Source organism: Homarus americanus, unplaced genomic scaffold (assembly GCF_018991925.1).
Source record: "Homarus americanus isolate GMGI-L3 unplaced genomic scaffold, GMGI_Hamer_2.0 scaffold50281, whole genome shotgun sequence".
Classification (NCBI taxonomy): Eukaryota; Metazoa; Arthropoda; class Malacostraca; order Decapoda; family Nephropidae; genus Homarus; species Homarus americanus.
The window spans coordinates 4,041,911-4,059,635 of record NW_024742338.1 but is presented as its reverse complement, the minus strand read 5'-3'; the positions used below and the strand labels follow the sequence as shown (position 1 = coordinate 4,059,635).

Sequence of the window (17,725 nt, the reverse complement as noted above, 5' to 3'; positions counted from 1 at the left end):
TCATTGTACTTCGTTTTCAGTTACGTATTGCTCTGTGATGCATTATCTCAATGTCCTCATTTTCTTTATTTTGACCATTACAGTATTTAGAAAAGTTATGGATGTTAGTATATATGAAGATATGCTTTTTAAGTGTGCTATTTTATAATAATGCATAGATAAAGTATTTTGATGACATAAGATTTTTTTTTTTTACTGGGAATAGCCCATCCGGGCACAGGTCATCGACCCACAACGGGGACTGGTTAAGGGGAGAGAAAAATAAGAGTACAGTAAACAGAAATTAAAAATAGAAAAGAAAAAGATTATATAGCAATATTTCCGATAGCCGGAATTGAAATTTTCCGAGAGGCACATTTTCCGGAAAATAACTAGAAAAATTCCCGATACCCGGAAAATTCTGGGGATGAGGGATATTTTTCCTGGTTCGAGAGAGTCGTCTCGTTACCCGGCAATTTCTCATTCCCGAAAGTGCTCAGCACCAATTGTTCCGGCTAACGGGAATATCACTATTAATCTACACCACGAAGATGCCGGAAAACCATCTTTTTGGAGTGAGACAAATTGCATGGGTATGGAAACACAAAAGAAGACAGAGCATTCCACAGTTTGGCTGTGTGAGGAAAGAAGGAGGTACTATAACGGGTTATTCTCGTGTGACCGACATCCACAGAGAATTGGTGGGCACCGCGGGCAAGACGAGTGTTACGAGCCCACGGCCTTGCCAGCGGTACACAGGATGCCAAATTCACCTAACATTGCCCGTTAAAGTACAGTAAGTCCTCGTATAATATCGGCCCGCTTAACGTTGTTTCAGTACTACATCGCTAATTTTTAGGTACTCAAAATTCGTTTAACGTCCCGATGACACAGTCCAAAGTCATTTTGCATCGTCAGGGACTACTTTTTACGGCGCATCACCCTCTCTCAGCACGGTACATCACAGCGTCCACAAGCTACTCCAGTCTTTGTTAGGCTTCCACAGCGTTAGTGTGTGTTTAAGTGTTTTTGCTCTTAATACAGTCGGCCCTTAACATACGCGGATTTATAATACACGGATTTGCAAATACGCGGAAAGGGAAAGTAAAATGATGTTAATTGTAATTTTATCATTTCACCAATAATCTACTTACTAGCCATTCAAGCATTTGGTCGGTTCTTTGTTACAAACTTCATTGTTCAGTGTTAGTGCCATAGAAAAGCTGTGATAATTAGTCACACTGGATAACACACTTCCTGTGTGTGTCCCGGAGCAGGACACTCTAGTGGTGAGAGATACACACGATACTCATGTACCACCAGCATCAAATATTACTTAGAGAAAAAGGCTACTGAGATACACTGTATGGTCAGTAATATTGCATGATTCAGAAGTGCAGACACTGTTGACACCAGAAGGCGGCAAGAGGCCTTCATGTTTTTCTTTTGTTCACCTAATGGCCACCCAAACTAGAGGTGGCCATGCTGAGGGAAGAAGGCCAGTGACCTGTGTAGGCTCCCTTCAGATGGGGTTTTTCTAAAGATAAATTTTACTGATGGAAAAGCAAATGAAGAAGAGCTGACGATTGACAAGAGTAATGAGGGGAATAGAAATTTATCGAGGAAGAAAAATTAAATAATTTGGCCATATATTTATGAATGAGATGATAGTGGCAGCTGTCGAGATATGAATGGGTAAAATTAAGGGTCAGGGCCAGGTGAAGATAAAGAATGGGGTTGATGAATAATATAAAAGCTAGGTCCCTTGGAGAGAGATGAAATATGGAAGGCTTAGTCTGAAAATTCTTGGAAGTGGAAGACCTTGGCCACCAACCTTCAGACATGAATGTATCTTGATTGATTAATTGATGTTGGGAAATATCAGCCATTCTTAAGTGTTTTGTGAATTGAATTTATTAATTTTACAGGTGGAGCTGAAATCATATCTATTGATGCTGTAAACAGATCTGTCATTCAAGAGGATTTCATCATAGGAATTACAATTATTAAAGTAAGTTGTTTTGTAAAATCTCAAGAACATTGCATTATATATATGTAATTGTATCGTGCAGTTTTTCATAGATTCATTTTATATATACTGTACACATGTTTGCAGGGGTTACCTTCTTGAAAATTCCTGTAAACTGTTAATCCATGAAGTGCAAATATATAAGGGTAATGGGAAAAATAAGGTATGGGACTTCAACTTAAAAAAAAATCCTCATTTGCCAAACTATGCCGGGTCTGTGCTTTGTTTTTGTGAAAAAGTTGTTAAGAACATATAATAAAGTCTATTTTCTTGAAAAAAAAGTGTTATTACAAATGGATTACTTTCCAAAATTTCGTTCACAAGTCGTTTATTTCGACCTCAAAACTCAGTGTCTCTGTTATTAATGGTGGTTATGTTTCCAAGCCAGTCCACATAACCTTTTAATCCATAAATTAACCTGTTGGCCTTTTTGACACTGACAGACACCAGAATGTGGGTGGGAGATTATGTAAATCTGGCCATGTAGAGTTCATGCAAGTTCAGTTCAAACCCATATTATAGTACTGCATAGCATAGCATAGTGGAGAAATGTATGGCTTTTTCATATTCCTGAATTTCCTCACAACCAGATTTTACACACTGAACCAGAATTATTATATTAGTAAATGTATTGGAGGGAATATTAGTACCAACAGAGGGCGACCTCACTTTCCCTGGTGATCGGACAATAATAACCTCACAAAATATAACAGTTGAGGATGAACCTGATCACGAGATCTGAGGTTGACGAGTTCCACAACAATTTAAGTAATGAGTTACTTAATGCTTCCGGAAGATGCATTCAACAACAGATGCTCTTGTTCGTCTTGAGTCCTCGGTCTGTGAGGATTTTGCTCGTTGCCAGCATCCCGTCTGTGTTTTCTTTGACCTAGAGAAAGCAGACGACACAGCTTGGAGACTATTCATCCTTAAGGAGCTTCACAATGTTGGATTGCAGAGAAATTTACCATCAATAATTATAGGTCAGTTTTTGGACTTCACTTCTGTGTTACCACAGAAATGTCATCACCACATATTCAGAAGGAAAGGGTTCCTCAGGGCAGTGTCTTGAGTGTGACCCAATTTGCTAAAGCAATAAATGGGGTAGCACCATTGGTTCCAGGTGGTGTATCAATCTCATTGTATGGAGATGACTTGGCCATTTGGTATGCAGCTTCCCACATGTCAGTGGCTGAACGTCGCATGCAACTTGTACTAGTCATGGTTTCACTTTTGATCACAGAGCGTGGTTTCAGATTTTCTCCCGTGAACTCCGTTGCCATGCATTTCTTCCTTCTTCGAGGTGTTCACTGGGATCTTCGATATGTCACGGAGACTCGTTTCCTAGGCATTATCTTCTACAACTAGCTTACACGGCAGCCGCATATTCATTACCTCAAAGAGTCTTGCCAGCGCTTTCTCAAGTTATTGAGAGTCTTGGGGCACACGTTGTGGGGTGCTGACCAAGGAACTCTATTTCACTTTTACCACATGCTGGGGTGTGCCTGGCGGACCAATGCCTTCAGGTCTTCACCAATCCCAAGTCTACTAGTTGACTCTGATGACTTCACCCCTTGATCTTCTATGTCAATATCTCCAATTCCAGTGTTGGTTTTACTTCCACAGTCTGTAACCAATACTTGTGTAGTTGACGAGACTATGTCCCCACACTACACTGAGCATCCATGCCTCCCATGACTTTAGGCTTCAGGGTAAGGGAAGTTGTGAGTCTTCTTTGTCTTCCTCCTGTTCAGATATGCCCCATGCGGTTCCCTTGGAGTTTCCTGAAGTTTAAGTTTGTCAGTATTTTATCGAAAGGAAGGGCTTACTCCCTCCCTGTTTGGTTCATTCTCTTTTTTTACACCATGCCTCCTCTCACAGAAGGACTATCCCTCTTTACACTAACGGCTTTACGTCGGATACAGGGGTAGGTTTCCTGAATTCTGTCAGGATGGTAGTCTTCCCACTATGGCATAAATTTTTGTGGCAGAGCTGTCAGGTATTTACTTGCCATCAAGATTATTTTTACCCAACCTAATAGCGATTTTACAATTCTTAGCAATGCTCACAGTGCTCTCCAGGCCTTAGCTAGTGTGTCATCATCCCATCCTTTTGTTATAGATATTTCACAGTGACTGTTTCTCTTCCAACATCAGGGCCAGAAAGTAAGTTTTGTTGGGTTCTGGCCCATGTGGGGGAGAAGGGGAATGAGTGTGCTGCTGATGCTGTGGTGAAAGCAGCTGCTTCTCACCATGTGGTACATCATTTCCCTGTACTTACCTCTGATATAAAGCCAGTAATAACAGCTGCCATCTGCTCGAGTTGGCAATACAGGTAGGATGCTGTCAGAGCAAACAAGCTCCGTGACATCCACTCTGCATTGGGTGCCTGGGGATATCAAAGACTGTCACACCACTGGGAGACTGCTTTGGCCCTCCTCCGCATTGGCCACGCATGGCTGACTCCTGGTTTTTTAATGGAGAGGGTGCCCCCTCCCCATTGTGATGATAATCTGGTCCCATTGACTGTTTGACACCTCCTGGTGGAGTGGCCCAGTCTCAGAGATCTTCGTAGTAAGCACCTCCTGCTGGGGGAGATGGGTCTTACCATCTCTTTTTGGTGCTGGGGGGCAAGGATGTCCTCTTTGTGGAGGATGCCAGCCTTCTATGCAAGCCTCAAGTTTTATCTATTAACGTTTAAATATTTGTTACCAGAGTTCTATGTTATTTGTTACATATGTCCTTTTACCTTCCATTATTTTATCATTGTCTTTTAATCTTTTATTTTAATTCGGCAACATATGACTTTAGTTGTTGCATTGCCAGGAATATAATAACCACCATCAATCAATCAATCAATCTTTGTTAGGTGCTCTGCTAGAAGTAAATTCAGTTTGTGGTAAAAAATTTCTGATGATAGCATTTAAAAACAAGATAATTGTATTATTGATTATACTGTAATATTAAAGTTTTGATAAATAAGGACTGCAGTACTTTTAAAGAATATTGCTGTAGATCAAGTTATACTGTACATTATATATGTTGCATTGTGCCAGCATCAAGAGATCATGCTCTAAGCAAGAACTTTGATGAAGAACTGTAAAAAAAAGTCTTAAAAGAAAGCAAGAAACTTTAGACTGTTAAAATTTATTAACATTTGTGTTTACAGAAGGATGATGCGACAGGACAGCAGAGCCATTTCTTCAATGTTTACTCAGACTGGGATTTAAATTCAGACAGTGCCTTAGAGGTTGTGTCTCAGAACTGCCTGCCACTTGAATTGGACTTTGTACCTTATCATCTCTACCACATTAAAACAAAAGGCAAAAATGGATGGGAGGTAAGAATTTTTTTTCATAGTTGTAGTCCTTGTTACATCATTATTACAAGAAAAAGCAAGTTACTCAAGCAACCACACTCAACACTAGGCCTCTTTTAATATATCTGTACTGTACACTGCACATTAGATACAGCTCCTCCCGACTTCATTAATTCCACTGACTTACTTAATTACCACGCGACTCATTAATTTGCCTCGGTCGTAAAAGGGAAAATTTTTTCAAATTACGTGATTTCGAGTCCCAACGCCAGTGATTGCGCTTGTGTACTGGCAAAATTTTTCGTTTGTAAATCACTTTAAAAATGGCTGGCAAGCTTAAGTGAGAGTTATGTGATGCTGAGAAGAAAAGAGACACCCATTTTATTTTCTATGTATTATTTAAGCATTTTCACTTACGACCATTACGCACTTACGATCGATTTAGCCCCTAATGATACACATATACATATACTATATATATATATATACATATATATACACATACATATATATATACATACACACACACACACATTAAGGAAACAACGAGGTCTTAGCTGCTTCAGTCTGCAGACATCTTCAGTTGCCTCTGAAGATGTCTTGAATAGAGACGAAAGCTAAGGTACTCCGTTGTTTCCATTCTCCCGTGTGATTTTATCAAGATTTATCTTATCCACGTTTTCATTGTGGATTTACATGAAATAAATATATATATATATATATATATATATATATATATATATATATATATATATATATATATATATATATATATATATATATATATATATATATATATATATATATATATATATATATGCTGATAACCACAAGGAAAGAAGAAAACACGAAGTTCCCAAGCGCTTTCGTGTAATTCACATCTTCAGGGGTGAGTACAGACTAAAGAGAAATACAAACCAAGGTGTATATATACAGAGGAGGGTGAGACCAGGTCCACAATGGTCAGGTATTAGGTAATGACCCTACTAATCTTTAAATAGCACGGCAACGGTCGGTAGTCAGGTCAGAGGGTAAGGTGACCCAACCTTCTCACCTAGTTACAAATCTTCTTAATTACAAAATTGTCCAGTTTGTACATGCCATTACTCAAATTCATGTTGAATGCTTCGGTATGTTTAAGGAGACTAGATTCTATGATGTTCCTACTATCAATTGAATTACAAGGTAATATTGAGCTTTCCTGCCACAACTTAACAGCTTAGCCCCCTCGATCAAATTCACTGTGGAATTAGAGCAAGACTGTAAATTGCCATTCCTAGACTGTCTGATACACAGAATAGGTAACACTTTTAAGTTCAGTATTTATAGAAAACCAACTAATGTGTGTTCATACATTCATTATTATTCTGCCCACCATAATAAAGTCAAACAGTCAGTATTTTCAACAATGTTTTTACATGCTTTGAGAATTTGCAGTCCGGAATTCATTGATGAGGAATACAAATATATATATAATATTGGCTCAAACCTTAAATACCCTAGATCTTTCATAGACAAATGCCTAAACATTACTAAGAAAACTTTTTATAGAACTGATCCCAAGCCCACCCATGACCATAAGAATATCTTAATATTACCATTTCACAAAAATTTCTCACACATTCCTTCACAACTAAAAACCTGGAACGTCAATGTGGCATTTAAAAACTCATGCACTGTTAAACAAATGTTAATCAAGAACTCCCCCAACAACACAATTGGTTGCATTTATAAAGTTCCTTGCAAGGAATGTAATATGTTTTACTTAGGGACGTGATCTTGCAACTCAAATAAAAGTGTTTTTTCCCAGGCCCCCTAATATATATATATATGTATATATATATATATATATATATATATATATGTGTATATATATATATATATATATATATATATATATATATATATATATATATATATATATATATATATATATATATATATATATATATATATATATATATATATATATATATATATATATATATTAGAGCCTTCAATAACGACTGTACTGTGTCCTCCAATGGTGCAGTGTAAGGAGAATCATCGTATCACGAATCATTAATTACCATTAAAATAAAGCAATAATAATGAGATGCGTTCCCAAGTGTGACCCTTTCAAATCTTTTGTGTGGCTTTTTACCCTCTTTTCCCCCCAAAACAATACAATTAATGAAAATTGCAAACTATAATCTTTCAATAATGTTTCTGAATGCACCTTATACAATATACACTATATGAATAATATGGTCACACAAGAGGAGATGGGACGCCATTGTTTTCGTTTGTGTTTACAGCCGGGAGTCCTGGGCGATAGTTCTACATGAGAAAATGAAGAAAATATGACCCTGGTTGTAGCTGTTGTAAAATTAATGTAAAAAAATTAATATATATGTTTTAAGTCACGTTATTTAATGTTAATAAATGGAACAATAGAAGTAGCTAACCACTAATGGCAAAGAAAAAAAAGATATTGATTGGGAACGCCAACATATGCGTGCGCATTTAAGGATACCACGTCATTTATCTTTTTAAGAATATGTACAAAAGATTCATTATTGTTTATTACTGAATACGTATTTGATTGAATTAATCTTTATATATGCGAAATGAACAATACAATTCATTAATAATATGTAGAATATTAAAACACACAAGAGGATAAGAGACGGCATTGTTGTCAGTGTTTACACCCATAATGTCAGTTATCCACCTGAAACTGAAGAAAATCAGACCCTGGTTGTTGTTGTAGTAAAATTAATGTAAAAAATATGTATGTTTTAATTAATGTTATTTAATGTACATACAACCTCTTTTGGTCGCTGCATGGTATGTCATGGTATGTTGATACTGGAGTAAAAAAAATCAGTTCTAATTAAGTTTGACAAACCATTTTTTTCGTCCAAATAATCCTGAATACTTTATCTAAAAATTTTATTAAATGGCGGACATGGAGCCATGTGCTACAGCGAAGACAGTGTGGTATTTTCCTCGATTCTAAACAACACATCTCGCAGAAGCAGTATTTATTGACACAAACACCACTGTACTGTACAGGTACAATATTGTTCTTACTGTAAACAAAATAATGTATGCTACTATACTGTACAGTATAAACTGTATACTGTGCTCACCAGCAGACACTTCACTCAGCTGACTGTAATACTTAACTGTAATCACGTCTTAACACTTGTGATGGAGGTTGGGTGAGAGATTATTGGGTCATGTTACTAATCTGACCTGATGCAATATCAGTTCACCCATTGTCGGGGTGGGGGATTAGTGGGTCTTATGACCTGAAAATGTCTTGAATAAAGACGAAAGGTAAGGTCATCCAGTGTTTCCCACTTACTGAATGTACAGTTTAGTATATGGAACTGTAATCACTTTTTGCATTCTTAACACTGCTTGAACACTATTCTTGGCTGATTTTGTTCTGGTACAACACAAATTGTACCTGTACAACACATTTTGTACACAGAAACGGCAACTAGCGAGGGAACAACCATTTAGGGCGACAGAATATTAACTAAGCGATCGAAACAGCAAGGCCACTCACGCGCCTGGCACATGGGGATGGGTTGGAGCATGATGCAATCTTTCGGAATGCCCTGAAAATTTATACCCAGACCCATAAAAAAATGTTGTTTAGATTTTCCAGAGTTTTTCCTCCAGAAAATGCACCTGATTTTCAAACCCGGAATTGAGAATTTTTCCAGAAAAATTTTGTGCAAATTTCAATTCCGGCTATTGGGAGTTCCGGTTAAGAGGGATTTCGGCTAACGGAGATGTTACTGTAATTCTTAAGATAACCTCATGAAGGAGTCTCTTTTCTTTTTGTTCCCTAGTACCATAAGTGAATTGATAAATATCTTTTATCTATTACAGACAGTCTGGTTACTGAGTGGGAGTGATTGTTGCATCCACATCTATCACTCAGATGATGAGAGTCACAGTTATCAGGAAGTGGATTGCTCAGAATCATTTCCAGAGTTCACCAATATGACTGACATTACTCTTTGGATGGATATCTCTTATTCTTCAGATAATAAACAGTAAGAGATTAGTACTTGACCCCTCGTACAGTGACCCCTCGTTTAACGAACGCCTCGGTTAACGAAATTTCGGTTAACGAACTGCCTTCCATAAGGATCTTCAATTCGGTTAACGAACAAAAATTCGGTTAACGAATTTCTTACGAACCGACCTCAACATGTTTTCGCTTGCACTGGCCGGGCAACCAGCTTTAGTATCAGTCCGCCAATACATTAATCGGTTCTAGGGCTTAAATTCCTAACTATTTTAGTAAATATCAAGAAGTTTATACTATTCAATAATTTTAATAGTTTAATATTCAATTTTTTAGCCATTTTAACAATTATTGAATATAATTGAAGGTAAAGTGACTAGTTTAAAGCGCAGCATCCAGCCTCTTAACACACCAGACAGGCGTTAGTCTCTCTCTGTTTTCAGTGGAGGTAACATCTTGCTTGAGACTCTCTTCAACTAAACGCTTTTTTTCTGTGTTTCCAAGCAAATTATTGGTCATTTTGAAATATATTTTACATATTGACAATATATAATGCAGTACAGTGTTGATTTAAAGAAAATAATCTTGAAATACACCAAGAGAACTAAAATTTTATGGGTGAAATGGTGCCATGGGGTGACTTCTCTTCCACCCCAATGCCTTCTCTTCTTCCTTCTCCTCCACCCCCATTGTAATTCCCATCATCATCATCATCATCCAGGAGCCTTCTACATACACACCTCAAAGTAAGTGAACTTTTCTACCATTTTTGTTGAATTTAGGAAATTTTCGGTGAGCTGGAACCAATTACCCAAAAACCCATTGAAACAATGGTTTCGGTTAACGAACTTTTCGGTTAACGAACGACCTTCTGGAACGGATTGAGTTCGTTAACCGAGGGGTCACTGTATATATATGCAAGTAAATCACTGTAGGTGCGCGTGATCTAGGTATATGGTGATAACCACAAGGAAAGAAGAAAACACGAAGTTCCCAAGCGCTTTTGTGTAATTCACATCTTCAGGGGTGAGTACAGACGAAAGCGCTTGGGAACTTCGTGTTTTCTTCTTTCCTTTTATATGTGGATTTACATGAAATATATATATATATATATATATATATATATATATATATATATATATATATATATATATATATATATATATATATATATATATATATATATATATATATATATATATATATATATATATATATATATATATATATATATATATATATATATATATATATATATATATATATATATATATATATATATATATATATATATATATATATATATATATATATATATATATATATATATATATACACACATATATATACACAGTGGGGTATGCTATAACGAACGGATCCTACTACGAATATTCCTATAACGAACGGTTTTACCTATAAAATTGAGAATGCTATAACGAACGAAACTCCTACAACGAACATTATTTAATTTTTTCTTTTTTTTTCTAATTTATTGTTTTTTATTACAAATATTAATGATATTCTTTATTTCAGGGGTTTAGATGCATATTTATGCACTTTCTTACAATTTTTACAATTTTATATTATATTTTTCAGTGTCAAGTGGTTGTATTTGGGGGCCTGGAACGGATTAATCCTATAACGAACGAATGCTATAACGAACAAGGTTCTAGAACCAATTAGATTCGTTATAGCATACCCCACTGTACCAAAATTTTATCAAATTACGTATTTTTGAGTCCCAACGTTAGTGATTGCACTGTGTACTGACAAAATTTTTGTTTGTAATTCACTTTAAAATGGCTGGCAAGCTTAAAAGTGAGAGTTTTGTGGTGCTGAGAAGAAAAAGAGACACCCATTTTCGACTTACGACCTGGATTTGGATCCCTAATTCCGTCGTAAGTCTGGGAGGAGCTGTATATGTATATGGTTTGATAAAGTTTTAGTGTATTTTTTAGAATGGGGTGCCTCGATAAGTCGGAATTTAGGATAATTCGGCAAATCCAGAGCCCCATACGTGGAGAGTTATCAAGGGTTTACTGTACATCATATAGGTATGGTGTTAACAAAGTTTTGTTGAAACATTGCAAATAAAACTGACATGAATCAGTTACTTTCTATTATAACAATAAACATTAACTGTCCCGGTGTGGAGTGAATTTAATGTCAGCTTCTTAGATTTTGATATTTTTAGCCTTGATAAACGTCAAAATGTTTTATTTATTTTGTTATTTTAAAAAGTGAATGAAAGTTATTGTCGTTTTGATTGAGTTACTTTTCTTCTCCCAGTAGGGTGGACATGCGAGACATTACAATGGGCTACAAACTTTGGTGATTTTATTTTATTTAAGAACAGAGCTGATGACTACTTGTATTTTAAGAATAATTGCAATATTCAACAAAAAAGACTGAATATCTTGAGTAGTTATATATTTTTCTCTTGACAGAAGAGTGTCAGCAACATGTGGTGAGGGGGGCATTGTTCACATGTTTTGCGTGAATGTGGAATCTAAGCCACTGGTAACTGCAAGTCGCACTGTACTTTGGGATTATCCATCTGCATCTGTTAAGATATTTGACTTGAAGACTGTTCTGCCGATCCCCAGGTATCTTCAAGGAGGTAAGTTTTTTCCTCCATACACAGTGAGGTCCTGATGCATACCTGAAAAAGTGTTTGTTAGGTGAATTCTTGTTCATTAGGACTCATTTTCTCATAGAATCCCGCATTATAAGCCGAGATGTGTTCCAGCCAACTTTTTTTTTCTCTCAAACCCCCATTGTATAAACCAGTGGCGCCCACAGGATTTTCTGATGTGGGATGAGCACCTCTAGACTCTAACATACAAAAATACTAATAGATGACAACTGTACAGAAAAAAGTTTAATAAACAAAAATGTCTTTGAAGATATGTAACACTATTATTTTTATTAGGATTAGACCATGTTCCATGCATAATATTAGGATTAGACCAAGTTCCATGCATAATATTAGGATTAGACCATGTTCCATGCATAATATTAGGATTAGACCAAGTTCCATGCATAATATTAGGATTAGACCATGTTCCATGCATTATATTAGGATTAGACTATGTTCCATGCATAATATTAGGTTACTGGGAAAAGTTTCCGAATGTCTAAACTAGACATCTTGCCCAGATGGACACTAACCCACTTCCCCACTTCTGGGTGCTGGGGATGTTTTCCTTGACTCTTAACTACCAGAGACCATAAATGCAGTTCTATTGAAGTTAAAAACTCCATTTCTTTACTATTATAATCCAGAATAGTTTATCTAAAATTTTGGTTCAATAAATATATTTAAAAATTAAAAATCTATAGGATATGGGCATGAGTGAAGCTGTGTGTTACAGCAAACACTGGTATTTTCCACTCCGATGGAGCTGTGGGGGATTAGTGGGTCTTGTGCGTGGAGGTATAATAGGGTGGAGGCGGCAACTGCTCAGAAAAGTGAGGTCACTCTGAGCTGCCAGAAGCCATATTGTGGTTGGCATAAGAGGCTAGGTCGCCGCCGTGTCCTGCCAGTTAACAGTCACCAGCTCACAGGTGCACATGTTTCTCTTGTGTGTATAACAATAAAAATGCCAGTATTGTGTGCTGCTTATGGATGTACTGCTAGGTTCGACAAGACTTTAGATCCTCATCTTACATTTCATCGGTAAGTAATATCTTAATTGATATAGAATTAAGTATAAAGTGAAAAAAATTGCGATCATGTGGCAAGCGTGTGTAACCAGTTGCAGTGCATGCATCTCCCTCAACCCTTCTCGTTTTAAGGGCTATTTTAAATATGCAAAAGCGCAATATGTGCGTGCACTGCATATAAGTGAGATGTAAATCATCTGACAAGAGGGATTATATTAAACTATTCATTGATATATTAGGAGTGTTGTTCACTGATAGAGATGTCAGTATTGATGGAAAAATATGTTCTAGAATATTTCTTAGATTTTAATTTCTTTGAGTTTTAAAAATGACCTGCTTCATAGCAACATCATTCAGTATTAATACATACAGTGGTAATTGATATTGTTACTTAACATGAAAAATTAAGCTTATGCATATTGCCAGCCATGTGCGGTATGTCGCAGTAAAGATCATTGTGTCTCAGGATGCTATAATTTTTGTTCTTAATAGCTTTCATTTTAGAAGTAGTTTTTATCTCGTAATTTAAAGTTTTCCTAAAGATGAGGTTTTAAGACAGAAATGGGTTCGGGAAACAAGACGTGAAAATTTTGTTGCATCTAAGCATACACGTCTGTGCTCAAAGCACTTCAGAGACGAGGACATAGACGTGTTGTCTGAGTCATCTTTACCTAATGAGGAGGAGCATGATTATACACATGTTCCTAGCAGTTTCCATTTGTCCCAATGTTCCAACAAAGTTGTTGCATATATAGCTGGCTTCGTTGTGTTTCGGTTAAAGAAATCTCTACACTATGAAGCTTGTGTTGATGCCTTAACAAGCATTTATGTTGGCCAGATGTTTATCAGCCCATGTTCGTACTGCTCTCTGAAAACATGTACTACCGCTGGATCCTCCAGACGCTTAGTGTTAAAACCTCTTCTAGAGGCTTGTTGTCTTCGCCGTTTTGGGGCGACGTGAAGTGAGAGCTTGGCTCTGACTAGCCGGTGATCAGTGATGCAGTGGATACACACATGCACACACACACACACACAAAAAAAAAAAGAGTTAAGACAACAAGCATCCAGAGTGAGTATCTTGTTGTGTGCTGCTGGTGGTGAGTTAAAGATCAGCTGTTGAGGAGTGCTTGGCAACACTGGTGTATGTTACCACTCCATCTCTATAATCATCCACACCTTTCCGATTTCTCTCTATATTTTAAAATGTTATGTAATGTAATGTTGAAGGGATACAACTTTTCTCATTTATACTTATATTTACCACAATCTCCCTAAAATACTTTAGGTTTTATGTTTATTCAAGACATCTTCAAGTCATGAGACCCATTAATCCCCCACCCAAGAAAGGGTGACCTGACATTCCACAGAAGGTCAGTAATATTAGACCACTAATCCCCCAACCTACCTCCACCTGACATTGTGTCAGTTACATGAGCCCCACCACAGCTCCATGGGAGTGGAAAATACTACTCTTCACTGATTTTACACTCTGTTCACAACACTAACTTCAGAGCTCTGTAGATAGCATGCACTTTTTCACCTGAGTTCAGTCCTCTTAGTACTGTGCATCCAGTTCATCTCCAAAGTGATGGTCTTCCCCTTCATATATTGAATGGTACTACTCATACTAATAGCTGTCTTCTTTGGACTTATTATTGTTGGGATTGATCAAAAAAGTGATGAGAAACAAGCAATTATAGGCAATTCACAGTCCATGAGGTAAAACATACTAAAATAAACAGACACTGCCAAGTTGTCTAGGCGCACTAGTTAACCAGGCTGCGTCAGTATGCCACTGACTTCACCTTAGAGTACTGTATAGGAAACGAGTACAAGTACACTAGCCTGACTCCATAAATGATATTGTGAGCTGGTTGCCTCAGAATTGTGTTTGTTGAATTGAAGACAAGTTCATATATTTAATTCTCATTCACCATTTACTCGTTCAGTGTGACCTCTCTTTAACCTCTTCACTACGGGGACTCCACTTTTAACAATTTATTTGGCTGTCTGTATACAGTTTTATTCAGCACAGAGGGGAACTTGTACACAAGTGGTTTGTAAACTATCTCCCCTAACCCCTTCACTAAGGGGACACCACTTTTGATAATTTAATTGGCAAATGCCAAAAGGTTTTATATAACAGAGAGGGAACCCCGCACACAATTGGTTAAAGAAAGGTACAGCATAATGACCCCTTTCAGCACAAAATCAATTAGTGCTTACTTCATTAGGAATGCATCCTGGAGCACTTCGGAAAGCATGAATGTACTTCCATTCCAGTTTTTACTTATCTTTGCAATCAAGCTTACTGGTACAGTCGACCCTCGTTAATTCGGACCCCTTTAATCCGGATTTCGGATAAATCGGACGAAATCTGAACTGTCCGTATCAAATTTCTGGTTCTGGGATTGTCCCAGTTGCAGTTGGAGTTGCAATTTCAAATTCTGTGTCACTACTAAGGAATAACGAAGTCTCTGGTGCACTGCACTCTAAGATTAAGAGAAAACGGACGACTCAGGCGTCCTGAGGTGAGAGAAAACGGACTCCTATGACAGGGCACTCAAATAAACATACACATAGCTACATGTTTTGTGGGCTACCCACTGTACAGTATCCTTTTCATCACTTTGTAATAAACCTCGTCATGCCTATGTGTGTTTCTGATAATTACCATAACATTATATTTCTATATATTTAGCGGTTGTACAAACACAAGGCCTCACATATGCCACTCAGACTGACAGACTTGACAAATTTTACCAACCATAAAGACAGTTGAAGCTTTAAACATCACTCACAATGGATCTTGAATATTCCAACTGTAATCAGACATATCTAAGTTGCCTCAACAATTGCAACCCCAGTTGCAATATCAGATTCTGTGTCATTACTAAGGAATAACGAAGTCTCTGGTGCAGTGCACTCCAAGATTAAGAGAAAACGGAGGACTCAGGCGTCCTGAAATGAGAGAAAACGGACTCCTATGACGGGGCACTCAAATAAATATACACATAGCTGTATAATGCAATATTATGCAATGTTTACCCCTAAATCGGTTAATTCGGACAATCGGCTAAAACGGACGTCCTTCCCCCCCCCATTAGTCCGTTTTAACGAGGGTCGACTGTATTTAGGTGTTTTGATCTTGCATTAGAATTTATTATATTTTGCTTTTGTTATCAGCTATTCCTTTTATCTGTATACTGTTACATTAACCCTTTCACATTATCGACAATTGGATAAATCTCACTCATTGGCTGGTGATACAAGTTGTATCATCCAAATCTCTTTCGCTTGCTGGCTGACAGTGCCAGCTGCATCGTCCAAAATTGGGCATGGAAATTTTTTATTGAAAACACCTGGTTTTGGTTTAATAATGCTGCAGGTTCAACAACAATAAGTTATATGAACATTTGTTGGCTGTGTGCAATGCAAGAGGTTTTGGCTGTGCCCGAGGTGAACCAACGGAAGGGGGTCTGGGAACTTTTAGGCACTTAGTGATGCAACTAACATCATCAGCCAGTAGGGTAAATATTTCCAACCTTTATGTATACGAGGTGTGATCCAAAAGCTCCCAGAATTTTTTTTTTTTTTTTTTTTATGGGGATTAGCCCACCTGGGCACAGGTCACTGACCCACATCAGGGCCCGGGGGGGGGGGCGAAAATTTAATAATAATAATAATTCATAGAAAATAAAATTTAAAATAAAAAGTAAAACAAAATATTAATGGTAATAATAATAATAACAACACTGTGATAATAATACATACAAAGAAATGCAAGAATTAAAAAATATCAACAGTGAGAAACGATATATATGTATGTTGTTTTGTCATGTAATAGAAACAATTGAGACCCTACAATTGTGTGTAAATGAGGCAGAAAGTCAGATCAGCAACCTGGGACTTGGTCACAATTTTCGTAATGCCATATGGCAGCAGGGTCTACCATTAGACAACACATTATGCTGCCAATATCTTCCCAGGTGGTAGTACCTCCCTGTTCGGTAGCTGCCTACTACCTACCAATGGCTTCATAGAACCTTTCTCTTAGCAAATATTGAATTCAAATCATCAGCAGTTACTCACCTCGGGTATAAATTGTTTACTGCATCGATTTGACTGGAATCTGTGGCGCCAACCGACAGTAGTGCCGCTTTGTGCGAGTGTGTGTGTACCAGCCCATCTGCTAAGTCGAGTCAGATGCTACTCAGCCCTCAAAATGGAGGGAAGTATCGAGCAATGCTGCATCATCAGATTTTGCTTTAGACAAGGAAAAATGGTGCCAAAACCCATGAAATGATCAAGGTAGCCTACAAACATGAAGCAAGTTTTCAGGTGGCACAAGCACTTCAGAGAAGGGTGCACCTCCATTGGAAATGAGCATCGTTCTGGCGGCCCTCCACTGAGAGAAATTATGAAAATGCCCAGAAAATTGACCAGCTTGTTCATGAAGATCGTAGGGTGACTATCTGTGAGATTGACGAGTGGTTGGACCTCTCATATGGGAAAGTTAAACGGATTCTGACTAACGACCGGCAATTGGCTGCTTCACCAGGACAACGCACCTGCTCACACTGCCCTCTGTGTGAACGATTTTCTGGCAAAGCACGGCTTCCAGATCAGGCCTCCTGTGACTTCTGGCTGTTCCGAAGTTCAATTTGAACTTCAAGGGGAAGAAGTTCATGGACAGATTGGAG

General features: G+C 37.4%; 1 protein-coding gene across 7 annotated transcripts in view; it reads left to right on the top strand.

The window, feature by feature from the left end:
• Nucleotides 1–17,725, top strand: part of LOC121876799 (KICSTOR complex protein kaptin-like) — a 53,393-nt gene that overhangs the window by 13,058 nt on the left and 22,610 nt on the right. For all 7 annotated transcript variants that reach the window (XM_042382207.1, XM_042382210.1, XM_042382213.1 and 4 more), the window contains 4 exons: nucleotides 1,908–1,990; nucleotides 5,177–5,347; nucleotides 9,215–9,381; nucleotides 11,804–11,976. In XM_042382207.1, the coding sequence (XP_042238141.1) occupies nucleotides 1,908–1,990; nucleotides 5,177–5,347; nucleotides 9,215–9,381; nucleotides 11,804–11,976 (594 nt within the window). The remainder of the gene's footprint in view (nucleotides 1–1,907; nucleotides 1,991–5,176; nucleotides 5,348–9,214; nucleotides 9,382–11,803; nucleotides 11,977–17,725) is intronic.